This window comes from Morus notabilis, unplaced genomic scaffold, assembly GCF_000414095.1.
Source record: "Morus notabilis unplaced genomic scaffold, ASM41409v2 Scaffold1315, whole genome shotgun sequence".
Taxonomy (NCBI): Eukaryota; Viridiplantae; Streptophyta; class Magnoliopsida; order Rosales; family Moraceae; genus Morus; species Morus notabilis.
Genome location: NW_010361046.1, coordinates 263,073 through 277,113, shown reverse-complemented (window position 1 = coordinate 277,113; position 14,041 = coordinate 263,073). Strand labels below are relative to the sequence as shown.

At 35.0% G+C, this 14,041-nt stretch overlaps 2 protein-coding genes across 3 annotated transcripts; both read right to left on the bottom strand.

Annotated features, from left to right (window-relative positions):
• Positions 1 to 280: 280 nt before the first annotated feature.
• On the bottom strand, positions 281 to 4,283 carry LOC21400947 (protein PHR1-LIKE 2). 2 transcript variants are annotated; one of them, XM_024165699.1, is made up of 6 exons: positions 3,706 to 4,283; positions 2,042 to 2,118; positions 1,845 to 1,881; positions 1,476 to 1,545; positions 1,294 to 1,363; positions 281 to 1,032 (listed from the first exon to the last, which is right to left on the bottom strand). In XM_024165699.1, exons 1-6 carry the CDS (start codon positions 3,929 to 3,931, stop codon positions 571 to 573), a joined length of 942 nt encoding a protein of 313 aa, XP_024021467.1. In that variant the 5' UTR covers positions 3,932 to 4,283; the 3' UTR covers positions 281 to 570. The 2 variants fall into 2 exon arrangements, with proteins under 2 accessions (XP_024021467.1, XP_024021466.1); XM_024165698.1 differs by having other exon boundaries at positions 1,827 to 1,881; positions 3,706 to 4,282.
• A 3,796-nt stretch (positions 4,284 to 8,079) lies between these two features.
• On the bottom strand, positions 8,080 to 12,322 carry LOC21400946. Its single transcript, XM_010098209.2, has 3 exons — positions 11,938 to 12,322; positions 11,692 to 11,835; positions 8,080 to 9,777 (listed from the first exon to the last, which is right to left on the bottom strand). The coding sequence occupies exons 1-3, from the start codon at positions 12,082 to 12,084 to the stop codon at positions 8,359 to 8,361; spliced, it is 1,710 nt and encodes a 569-aa protein (XP_010096511.1). The 5' UTR covers positions 12,085 to 12,322; the 3' UTR covers positions 8,080 to 8,358.
• Positions 12,323 to 14,041: the final 1,719 nt, after the last annotated feature.

Here is a 14,041-nt window from a genome sequence, read left to right as displayed (position 1 = left end):
AGTCTGAGTTCCCTTTCAAAAATTGGCTTCTTGCAATTGAGTCATTATCTTTCTGTAGCCAATAGCAGCATTTCTGAAGTGATACCAAAATACTCAACATTCGACTTTTTTACTTGCACAAAATGAAACCTTTTTTAAAATCATTGATGTATCATTTTGCTGCCACAGATTTGGTTAGGCAAGACTATGACACTCAAGGATCTCATGCGTGCAACAGTTGACTAGGAAAAGACACAATTAAGCACAATCACCAATATGCTGATTGCTGAACCACCACTACCATGGTTTCAGGAAATTGCGTTAAAGTCAAACTGGGATTTCACTCACAACTTTGGAGATATATGGGTTTATCAAGTTTAGCAGCAAAACCGTCTTAAATTTCTAAACGTCATTAGTAATTTGAATTTACAATTTGGGACAACTTGTTCCTGACTTCCCGGGTCTTGCAAAACCTCGTAGGCAATAGAAAACTAAATTTTTTACACTTGGGAACATTCTAATGGTTGGAGAGAAAAGGAAGATCTTACTCAAATTATTTGATGATGAGGAGGCATTGGAGAAGATCTTGACCTACATGCCATACCCAGGAATCCCATGACGATCAACTTGAGCCACATTAACCTCTTGAGGTCTCACCTTGGTTTCGCTCCAAATCAAGGATGCGGTCGATTCCAAGCTCAGTACACTCTTCTTCCCTCCACCCGGAGACCCTTCCAGGGTCAATCCACCAGGACTCTCATGTGATGTTAGGCAGCTCTCGGTGGAGCAGTCAGCTCTTAAAGGATAAAGACCGTTTGGCACTTCTTCTGGGCCATGCACTCCAGCGACCTCCACTGACTGTGACGAGTAGAAGCCAAGTGGGTCGATGTAGGAACTTATTGGTGTTTTGGTCCCTGATCCTTGATATTTCTGGTTGTGTGTGTCAATAACAGAACCCCCGATAAATTGATCTGCAAGCATCTTACAAGCTCTCTCAAGCATGGCCATATATCTTTGCTCGGCACTCTGGCGAATCTGCAAGTGCTTCTCGGCCTAAATAGCATAAAAAAGAGAGTCAAGTGGCTTTACTAAGGACGTAGACCTCTATTCTACAGAAGCCACAGGTTGCAACAAAAACAAGTTTAACAATAATAACTCTGTAATCATCCAAAGAAAAGTCAGTAGAAAGGCAGATATCTTCATATTTAAGGAAATTTCTGAATCTCTTGACCAGTTACAACAACCACCACTTATCATTGAGGGTTTTCTGTTCATGAAAACACTAAAAAACCCAAAGTTATGCAAAGAAATTACCTCAACTTGTAAATGTAATTTACTCTGTACTTCCATTTGTGCTCTTAATGCCTCCTTGACTTCATAACCCCTATAGATGAGAACACTTCCTTATGTAACTTGGTCATATTCGACAATTCATTTATAATGACATTCGAGCAGATTACAAAATGAATCCTACAAAGGAGAAATTGTATTCTTACTCGTTCATATCAGAAGTTGGCAAATTTGGAGAAGAATTACCAGCCCTCGGGCTTTCTAAAAGGAATGAAGCTGATATCCCTCGCATAAATTAGCAACAGAAAGTCAGTCTAAAGTCTAAACAACAAAATTCTGATTGAATAGAATTTTTTTTTTAATCATCAATATCTAGGGCACAGTTCAAATTTTCTCAGCTAAATGGTTCCTTTGTTGGAGGGACATAAACAAACAGAAAAAGGAAGGTGACAAAGAGAGACTGCCTATGTTGTTTCTGAAACAGAATGGACGTTTCAGAACCATATTATAGATAACAGGACGTAGCAAGGGCTCTGGCGGCTTAAAACAAAACCCACCATCTTTAGATGCCTCACCCATATCCTTTCCTGACTGTATGCCTAGTCTGTACTTCTGAAATGTAGGAAAGAAATGTAGTTCATCAGCAATATGGCCATAAGAATTTGATTTTTGACCATCCAGAAGTTCAACTGGGGAGGTCTTAATAATAGCTATTTAAAAAAAACAAAAAACAAAACAAAACAAAGCAAAACAACAAAAACAAAAAACGAACCTGGAGGTGACTCTTTAAGTGGAAAAGAGTCAGTCCCTTCACATTCATCGTCCGCATGATGGCCTTTGGCGTAGCTTCTGCAATATCATTCATTCATGCCCCTTTTAGGTGCTAATAGGTAAAATACCAAGCATGGATATTCCAGTGGTTATCAGCAACTTAGAAATAACCATCTTTATCATTTTCCCCTCAAAAAAAAAAAAAAAAAAAAGAAATAACCATCTTTGATCCTCTAAAAAATAAATAAATAAATACGTTGGGACTTGGGAGTAGCTGATGCTTCTTAGTGAAGTCCATTAGACTTAACTACAAGCCTAAGTGCCTATTTAGCAGAGCTTTGTAGAAGCTGTTTTTGGCTTTTTGAGAAAAAGTCGCTTCTATAAGTGTTTGGACACTCTATCAGAAGCGCTTTGACTCTATAGAAGAACTTCTAATCAAAGTCACAAAATGTGGCTTATCCAAAAGGCTCTTCTCAATAGACTTTGTAACTTATATTAGAGTTTAAATAAGACAGTATAAACTCAATTCTAAGATTTTTATTGCTTATTAAAAAATTAAAATACCATTTTGACTCATTTAAACTCTTAAAAATATGGTTCCAAACACTTAGTGAAAAGTCACAATTTTTACTTTTCTTCTACCGACCAAAAGCAAAAGCAAAAGCTCTGCTAAGCGGGCCCAAAATACGCTAAACTGAAGCAGCATTTTCAACCACAGCTAACTAATAATAATGACTACATCAAAGAGCCATTGGACAACTTGATCACACTCATTTGACAAGATACCATGTTTATTAACATGATTGTAGTTAACCTAAAAGTATATGGACAAATAGAAAAAGCCACATTATATAAAAGGACGGTACACACTACATAGATATCTAAACAACAAAATTATTCAACGTACATGGAGGGTAAAAATGTACAGAAAACAAAAACATCACAGGCAACATACTCTAGCTAAGAACTGCCTAAATTCCACATTTTGGAATAGGACGCAACCGAGATTTCTACATTTAAAAATCCTGAATGTCACAGGCTTCAATGTAGCATTGCAAGTCCAACGACCTCAAACATAACTGGTTTCATGAGTACAACGGAGGAATGTATTAAACGTGTTTACCAAGTAAATCTCTAACTAATAACTCATTTAACTCTTGACAATTACTGATACTAGCATCCTTGACTCATGATAAAAACCAAAGAAACTTTGAATTCCGTGCAATGGAAGCTACTTAAACTGATCAGCACAAAATTCTAAAGAAACGCAGTTGTCATCTTAGCTAGTAACTCCCAGCAATCAATTTTCTTTCCCTTTTCACTTTTATAAATCGATATTTAAGCTTTTTCCAGATAAGAAAAGAAACGGAAAAATTAAACCTGAGGATAAGTCATAAACCACGGTCATTACATTAGGATTAGCTTACTCTACACCAATCTAATCTAACATTTTCAAACAAAAAATTACGCAACAAACGAAAAAACACCAGAAGGAGAGGGACATTAATTAGGGAAAAAAATTAGAAAAATTTATGTATTTGGGCAAATCGATGAATGAAAAGAAGAATCAACAACAATAATAATAATAACAAAACAAAAATGGTAAAAGTCAATAATTGAAGTTCCATTAATTAATGAGTGGGATGCAAAATTTAAAAGACTGACTACTAGCACCGCCGAGCTGAGTGACGGCGTCGACGAATCGCTCGTGGAGGTCGGCGGTCCAGCGGAGGCGGGGCTTGGGATCGGAGGTCAAGACGAGGCATGGGTCACCCCTCAGATTCTGACCATGGCCATGGCCATGGCCGCCGAGTCCAACCCCTTGGATTTGAATATCCTCCTGACCCATCATTCCTTCGTGCGCTTGAACTTGAATCAGCCGAGGAAACATGTTTCCCTCTCTCTCTCTCTCTCTTGAGCACCGAGAAACCGAGGAGAGAGAAACCCGCCAATCAGAGACACCAAAAACCCACTGTAAATGAGCAAAAACAACAAACAACTATGATTTTTTTTTTTTTTTTTAGTGTGTTCAGTTCAATTATGGGTCTTCCTTCCCTTGATTAATATAGTCGTTTTCTCTTACTGGCTTCACATAAAAAAATAAAAAGTTGTGTTTTTTAATTCATGGTAAGAAAAAAGGGTTTGGTGAGAAAGGTAAGGGCCGTACAGCTACTGGATTGGGTAGTGGTAGTAGTAGCAGTAGGCTCAGTGCACGCTTTTTCTTGGAAATTTGTCGTTTGTGAGGTGTGTCTTGTTCTTCCTCTGCTATGGAGAGAGAGACTGGCACGGAGAGAGATTAGAACTTGTTTATTTTATAAATTTAAATTTTTAATTTAAATTAAGATGTAATATTTTTAAAAAAATTTTATTGTAATAAAAAAATTAAATGTGATATTTTTAAAAAAAATTTTATTATAAAAATTTATAATTAAAAACTTAAATTAATAAAATAAATAAGACTTGTGTAATGACCGCTAATCTTCCAGTTTGGCTTCGGATTGGAGATCAACGGCTCCTCACCATTTTTACCCGCCTGTTCTCTTTACTAACAACGTCACATGTGACTTTTTGGGTTTCTTTTTCATTCTTTTAAGAAAAAATAAAAATTAAGAATTAAGGGTGGATGAATTTAAATTTTTTATTTTTAATAAATATTTTTTTTTATTATTAAAATTATTCGACTAAAAAGATTATAAATTAAAAGTAATTAGTAAAAATTTTGATTCATATATTTTTAAGTAGTATTTATTAAAATTATTATTTTTTATTATATTTTGACGGTTGAAGATTTTTAGGGGTGTTCACAGAATCAGTTAATTCGTTCAATCCGCATAATTTAATTCAATCTACCGAATTAGATTAGATTGAAAAAAAATTTAAATTGATTACAAATTGAGATTTTTCCAATCTATATTTACGAATTAGATTGCAAATTTAACATTTTTCAATTTACATAATCCGTCAACCCAAAGCATATATACTATATGTAATTTTTAACAATATATATAAAAGATTTTTTTAATTACATATTTACATATTTAACTAATAACTATATATATATATATATATTATGAATCGGACTGGGGAGAAACACCAAATGTTATGTAGCAAAAGGAAGCAGTGGATGAATATGAGCTCTATTTTGTTTGTTGTTTATCACTTTTTGTAGACAAGTAAAGCATTAGAACATAAGCAGTACTGAAACAGTGGATGTTAAATTATTTTAAAATTATATTAGTTAGGGATAGTAATTCGTATTACGTATTGTGTTTGTGTCGTGTTTTAATTATTTTTTTTTAAATTTGCAGTTAACCTGAACACGACCCGCAACACAAAAATTTTAAAAAATTGCAACACGAACACGACACGACCATTTTACGGGTTGATACAACACGACACGAAAATGACCCGTGACACGAAATTGACCCGTGAACCTAAAATTGACACGAAAATTGTATACTTTTATTTAGTTTTTTACATAATAGAAATAACTTAAAATTCATAACACACTAAAATACAATAACATCTGTTGAAATTAAGCAAATAATAGTATAAGATTTTGAGTATAGCTATCATGATATCACAAGTTCATAATAAAATCAAAATATATGTAATAAAAACATATGTATTTTTTAATTTTTTACGAGTTTTGTGTTGTGTTCAGGTTATGCGGGTCCAACCTGAAATTGATCCGGGTTTTTCGTGTCAATTTCAGGTCAACCCAATTCTAACCCGAACCTCTTTTTTCTCAACCCTAACCCGTAAAATTCGTGTCGTTTTAGAGTTGTGTTGTCATGTCGTGACCCATATTGTCGGGCATGTTGGTGCTGAAGACTATACTTATTCAAGCTAAGTAATGTTGGTGATGAAGACTATATTTATTCAAGCTAAGTAATGTTGGTGATGAAGACTTTACTTAGTTAAGCTTGTTTGTTATGATGGATTTGATTTCTACTTTTAAATTATTATCAAAGACTTAAGTTTTATGTTTGATTTTGTGTCAAATTTTTTAATTATATGTTAGATGTTGTATTGTAATGAATGTGGAACTATTTAAATTTTATCGTATGTTATGTTTGTGTTTAATTTTGTATTTAATCTTATGAGAATATCAAAAATATAGGTCAATCTGTCAATCGTCAAAATTCAGACCGGATCGGATTAGATTAGGAGTTTAACGGATTGACCATTAATATGTATAATCTGACGCGTGAACACCCCTAAAGATTTTTATGTTAAGGAAAAATGAACTATCGAAAGTTTTTTTTATCATTAGATTTATATAAGAAATTAATTATTTATGTGATTTTGAGAGAATCTAATTATTACAAAAAGATACTACCTAGTACATAAAGTTTCGCTTGCTTCCTTAGGTCGAATCACAACTCCAGTTTTTGTTATGATGTTTTTTCTTGATTAATTTTAGTCTAAAAAGTAAAAATATATGGACTAATGTTAACGGGTAGAAATAAAAGATAGCTTCATTTCAAGAGATATTTTTAAAAACTACCTAATTTAATTTGTTGCTGCAATGCTTTCACTTACATAAATTCACTTTTTGAGTTTAAAGTTTCAACTCAAACGAGTAAGACAAACGAGGCCTAAGGCATGTACCATAGGGGTGTGCAAACAAACCAAATCGTTTATTTTATGTGAAATGCAAACCAAACCAATTACGGGATCTAATCCAATCCAAATTAAACGTATTGTAATTGATTTGGTTTGGTTTTCTAATTGGTTTGAACTAGTATTTTACCACTTCTTCTCAAGTCTCAACCATATAGTTGGTACTAATATTTTGTGTTCTCTTTTGTCTCTTTCTCTCTTTCTTCTAAAGACACAATAAAGTCAAAGCAATAAAATTGTATATATATTTATATAATATTAGTTGTGGCGCATAATTAAATATGATATTCAATTTTTTTTATATATATGAAAGAAAATAACTATAGATAAATTAGAGACAATTATTATTAAAAAAATATATATTCACGTTAATAAAGAAGTAAGGTTTTAGAGAGAATTATGATCGTAACTTAGAGGAGTGGAGAATGAGAGGAGAAAAGATGAAAGAGCTTAAGGGTAAACTGCGGAGACAGTATTTTTTAAATATAAATAAACTATAAATATATAGAACACATATAATTTTAGAAAAATTATACAAATAGAAATTGATTTGGTTTGACTAAGTTTTTTTAAAGATAAAATTTCAAACTAAACTAATTTAATTGGTTTTTGAAAAATTTAAATCAAACCAAATCAATTATTAATTGATTTGATTTAATTTTCTTTTGATTCGGTTTGATTTGGTTGGTTTGAATGGTTTGTTGCGCAATCTACTGTACGTTCGTCGTTCTGCGATGTGCATTTGCCAAAGTTTATTCATCGAACTCCCAAGTTCCCCACCCAGCTGAGAATAACATCCAGTTTAGGGGCTCATGGGCTTTGGGTCGGGTTATCAGTCACGAGCGGAGAAGCATTTCGTCTTTACTACGTTTTAGGTCATCAAGAGAAAAACGACAATGAAAAATTATCACTTGTGTTGGCCATAACAGATGATATTCAACTTGGTTTCTAAATTACTATTTTAAAAGAGAAGGAGGAAAATAGATCAAAACTTGAGATGAATTAAAATTAATAGATCAATAGTTTACATAAATTGATAAACAGGCTAAATTACTATTTTCGTCCATCACTTGTCTGGTTATGAACCATAACTTGACAAGTTATTGTCTATAAATCACGATTTTTATCCATAACTTGTCTGGCTATGAACCATAACTTGACAAGTTTGTCCATAACTTATCTGGTTATGAACCATAATTTGATAAATTATGACATATTAATTTTTATAATTAAAAGTTGACCTATGTACTTCCTTAAACTTTTCATATTGGCTTATTTTCGCTATTTTAATCTGATTAAAAAAAATCTCCTTGGGCCTTCTACTGAAATCCACTCATTTGAAGAGAAAAATGCTCTTAAAGCCTCTTATGCCATAAGATATGAGACGGCCAACTTGTTTACTAGAAATTCTCAACTCATTTTTTGTTTCTCAAGCGTTTGAAGTACCGTATTTCCAATACTTCTTGATACTAACAACAATCACAAGATTCGAACTTTGAAGTAATTAAGTACGAGTATATTCAACAATTTTCTACTTTAATCCCTTTTGAAAGCTGTTTGAGCTAGCAGCAATGTAAAAAGCTACAAGTACATCAATGAAGACTCGCAATGTTGGTTCTACATGTACAAATCCACGAAAGGAGTAAAAACAATCGGTTGGACTTTTTCTTTTTTTCTTGGATATTTTTGCTTTCAAATCCTATAGCCATGCAAATGCTTAGCCCATCTTCTAGCCATGTAAGGATCATGGTAATCCCAACTTTCCACACTACTTGGCCTACCACCACCAATCGCATCCCTCCTCCCACCACCACCGGTGGCCCCCGCCTCCGCCACGGCCGGCCCTGCACTCGCTTCCGCCGCATTAGTACTCTTACTATCTCCCAAACTCACCAAAGTTTCCCCTGTTATGAATCTCTCATCAACTTCACCCACGTCCTCACAATAGCTATATTCCACACAAGCATGTCCACTCTCTCCCAAGTCCAACAAAATCCTCCTCTCTTCGTCGCCTCTCAGCTCTCCAATCCTCACAATCCTACTACAGCTCGATTCCTCTCCCACTCTTATTCTCAACTGGATATCTCTGATCACCCCGCCAAGAAGTCCCGCCAAGAACTCTTCAAATTCGTGCATGATGAAGCCGTTGGAGGTCCCGATCCCGAACCCGAAACCGACGTGAAACCGGTGGACCGGGATCGGAATCTCCACGTCCATCGCAGCGTGGTAGGATTGCGTCGGGCTGTCGGAGAGATGCAAGATGCTCGAATCCGGGTTCTTGTGAGCTCGGTCTTGAAGTATCTTTATCCCTTTCTTGAGCCCTTCAACGGGATCAGCTTGTCCCATGTAGAAAAGACGATCTATAACCTGTAAAGCCGTTCGTTTACCATAAGATGTCATGCGTCTTAGAGGAAAGACACGAGCTGCAGCCGAGGAATACGTAACAATGGCCAAACGGTCGATAGGTCTAAGTGAGAAGACCACCAAGGCCATGCATTGCTTGAGAAGTCTAAGATGTGGTCCATTTGGGCTCGCAACAAGGACCAAGTCTGTAGCTCGTTGGTTTGCTAGTTTCACTGACAGATATCCTTTGTTTGAGGACGTGCACATTACGTAAGACAATTGTCTGCTTGGTGACTGGAGAAATGAGGATGAGCCACAGATTGGAGGGTGTGCGTGCAAGTTTTGATGATAAGGATATGGTTGGAAATTTGTTGTTGGTGAAGTGGTTGGGACGGGGACTAGAGAGAGGTGGAGACGTGGGCAATTGGGCATGTCGTCGGGCTCAATGGGGTCGTCGTCGTCGTAGCGGGCGGAGCGGAGGAAGGAGCGGCGGTGGATGCGGAAAGTGGCGATGGAATCGTCGAGGATTCGGAGAATAGGATCGTTTTGGTTGCATGAGGAGAGGGAGCCGCACGGCGGGTTGAGGTTGCGGGGGAGCTGCGTCCAGTGGGCACGGCAGATGGGGCAGGTGACGCTGCCGTGGCGAACGTTGGAGGAGATGCAGGCGAAGTGGAAGGCGTGGGAGCACTGCGCTGTGAATATGGCCTGGCTTGGGCTACCTCCCCTGCTGTTGTAGCTAAGAGGGTCTAGGCATATTGCACACAGGTTCTGTCACATGGACCAACAACATAAGAACATAATTATAGCAAGTTTATTATAGGAATTCACGTGATTTTATGTGACAATTTACAACTAGTTGAAATATCAACTTAATGTCAAAAGCCTAAAATGAGAGTTTCATATTCTGATGTATGTAATATTATAGACACGGACTGAAAACTTTTGTTCAACACTGTAGTAACTAATTACTATGAACATGTTCAGTGGTGATAACAGGGATTCATACAATTTTATTTGACAATTTATGACTGATTGAAATATCACCTTAATAACACCTAGCATTTTTCAAGTAAAAAAAATAAGTATGAAATGTCTAATAAGATGGATGAGAGATTTCATGTTGAGAAGATGTCAATGACGTTTCTGGTCTATGAAAGAGATGATAAGTCATGCTCATTCTGATGTATGGTCTATTACAAACCAGGACTCAAATAATCTGATCGGTGGTGTTTAAACCTTGTGTTTCGAATTTTGATGGCAATCTTCTGAAATGGAAAAGGAAACTTCACATAGCAGAACTAAAAGGTTTGATTTTGGCAATGTGTATAATCAATTAACTGTATGACGAAGTGATGGAAAGTGTTCTGGTGCAACGACCAAGTACTTTGGCAATGTGTACAATTAATTAACTGTAAAACGAAGTGATGGAAGGTGTTCTGGTGCAACAACCAAGTACTTACTCAATAATTGGTTTTTTGGCATTATATCATTGTTTTGCTTCTCTTTTTTATTTTTCACTTCGGAGAAAAAGCAACAGAAAACACGCTTTGACAACTTAATATCAACCTTCACCAAACACATGCCAGCCATATTCTACACCATACTTTTTGACATTGACAAACACTGAAGCTTAGTTAGGAGGTCATGTGCACAAATGTTAGGTACTACTGCTCTCCAATTTTCACCATTTATTCAATCATTATAAGATAACGTTTGAAAAAAAAACAAAAGAAAAGAAAAGAGAAAGAAAAAGAAAAATCATTATCATAATGATGCGATTACTAACATAGTAGAATGTGAAAATGAAGAAAGCAAAAGGGGAGTGTCACAGAATTAGATAGAACTTGTGATTCAGATTGAATAACGTTTATGGTCAAAAACAAAAATAATTGAGAGTGTTATTGGCAGGTATGGAAGGAAAGAAAAGAAAGTTTTATTAGCGCGGGCTCTGCATATAACAGTGGATTCCCAAGCTTCAGTAGTGCACATGTGTCAGAGTGTTATTGGCAGGTATGGAAGGAAAGAAAAGAAAGTTTTATTAGCGTGGGCTCTGCATATAACAGTGGATTCCCAAGCTTCAGTAGTGCACATGTGTCAGGGGCGTTCACATGCCTAACACTTTTGTATTGTCCATTATTCATTTACTCCCCACCTGCTATTATTACTCCCCCAACTTTAAAATTCTACTCCCTCTGCGTGAAAAGACTCAAATTTCTCCTTTTCCAATTTATTCAATTTCAACCCAACTTTTTTTTTTTCTTCTTTCAATTTAGAAGATTTGAAGCTTGAATTGACTTGAGAGAGCTGTGGACAGACATTTGCGTGAAACGATTGGTATTGGAGGAGCTCTCAAATCAGCTCCAGAGAACAATTGGATTTCAAAAAAAAAAAAAAAAAAAATCCAATTTCGGTGACACCAAAGAATAGTCAAAATATACGGCTGCCAAAGCTTCAAATTTTGCTCAAAAGAAATGAACTTCTGTAACAGGAGGAAAATTTTCCAAATTTTAAGTCATTTTATGTCGCTTTTGTTCTTTTTTTAATATATATATATATATTTATATACATATATATTTGTCAGTTATTCACGGGGGTTTAGGAATCTTCTTTTTTATTTAGATAGAACAGAAATAGGGAAAAGAAGTCATTTTGTTGAGGAATGACTTGTGGATTGGGTGCTACCTTGGCAGTAGGCAAAGCAGTAGTACTAATACTCGACGACTCAAATTCCTCACCAGCATCTTCTTCTTCTTCTTCTTCTTCTTCTTCCTCTTCTTCACACATAATCCTCATCTTTCTGGGCGATACAGCAGAAGAACCCGAGATCTGTAATCACACATCAACAATATATATATATACACATTAATCCCCTTCATAAAAAGATAAAAAAAAAATGGGAAAAGAAATGTCGGAATCAGAAGAACTAACAGAATCGGAGTTTGAGTGGTCGAAAACCATGGGATCTACGAGAGATTTTCTTCTGGAGAAAGAACCACAAGCATTGGCAGCTGCTAAAATCATGTTCCTCGCGGCTTTCCTTAACCTCGCCGAAGCTCCTCTTCCTTCTCCTCCCATCTCTGTTTTTCCTTCTCTTTCTCTCTCCTCCTCTTCTTCTTCTTCGAATTCTCTGGAACTGTGATAATTATGGCAATGAACCAAAAAAGGGCAGAGAAAATAGGAGAGAAAGAGAGAGAGAATAATAACGCTTGAAGGGCGTAGACAGACAGAGCTCTCTGCGAAACCTCTGCAATCTGTCCACGGCTCTCTCTCTCTCTCTCCTCCACACTCTGGTTGTTTCTGTTTTTGCCCTCTCTTTCTTTCTGTAGTGATAAACATTTTCCTCTATTATATATTTATACACACTGTTTTTTCGCTTTGGTCCTCACACGCGCCCACGGCCATAATATAATATATTATTTTTAAGAATTAACATTAATTTTAAAAATATAACTCGTATTTGAAAATAAAATTTAATTTCTTGTTGCACTTTCGTAACGAAATTATCACCTAAATTAAATTTTAATCACAACGTATTTTACACGTCATCGGACAGAAACATTTGCTTGGTAATATATTAATATATGCACGATATGTATACAAGCTTCCCTACACATGCACACCACTTACTAATATGCCAAAAAAAAAATATTCGCGAGGATTTTCTTTGCTTTTTTCTTGTTTGAAAGATTGCAAGAAACTACTTTTACTACTTCGGCTTCTTAACTTTGGTCGCCCACTTTTATTTCCTTTTGACCTTTTTCTTTTTCATTTTATCGTTTTAAATTATTGGTTTGTCCCCATTACGTAACCTTCTTTTGTTTCTTTTATTGCGAGTCTACTAATACCAACTACCCAGTAGTAGTATATAGTATATAGGACTCATTTAATTTGTCAATTTTCAGTTTTTAATTTAAGTTAAAATATAATTTTATGTTAAAATTTTTTATTATAATAAAAATTTTAAATATGATTATTTTAAAAAAAAATTTATTGTAATTAAACTTAAATTAATAAAATGAACGAATTTCTTTTTCACTTACTTGCTCTGTCTCCTACTATCTTGACTAAGGGTGGCAATTCGTATCACGTGTCGTGTTTTGATCGTTTCCTTTTAAATTTACGGTCAACCTGAACACGACCCGTGACACGAAATTTTTTAAAAACCGCAACACGAACACGACACGACCACTTTACGAGTTGACACGACACGACCTGAAAATGACCCGTGACACGAAATTGACCCGTGATCCCGAAATTGACGTGAAAATTGTATACTTCTATTTAATTTTTCACATATTAAAAATAACTTAAAATTCATAACACACTAAATTACAATAACATCCATTGAAATTAAGCAAATAATAGTATAAGATTTTGAGTATAACTACATGATATCACAAGTTCATAATAAAATTTAAAATATGAAATGAAAAATATATGTATTTTTTAATTTTTTACGAGTTTCGTGTCGTGTTCGAATTAAGCGGGTCTAACCCGAAATTGACCCGTGTTTTTCATGTTAATTTTAAGTCGACCCTATTCTGACTCAAACCTTTTTTTTCTCAACCATTACCCATAAAATTCGTGTCATTTTTTAATCTTATCATCGTATGGTAATCTATATTACCGGTTCTAGTCTTGACTCTCAAGTCCCTTCTTTTTTATTACACCAATACCAACTACCCAGTAGTGGTATATATATTTTTCTTTGAAAGTACAAGTCTCTTCTTTTTTATTACACTAATACCAACTACCCAGTAGTGGTATATATATTTTTCTTTGAAAGTACAAGTCTATTCTTTTTTGTTACACTAATACCAACTACCCAGTAGTGGTATATATATTTTTCTTTGAAAGTATTTTCTTCTTTTTTTTTTTTCTTTGAAAGTACAAGTCTCTTCTTTTTTGTTACACTAATACCAACTACCCAGTAGTGGTATATATATTTTTCTTTGAAAGTACAAGTCTATTCTTTTTTGTTACACTAATACCAACTACCCAGTAGTGGTATATATATTTTTCTTTGAAAGTA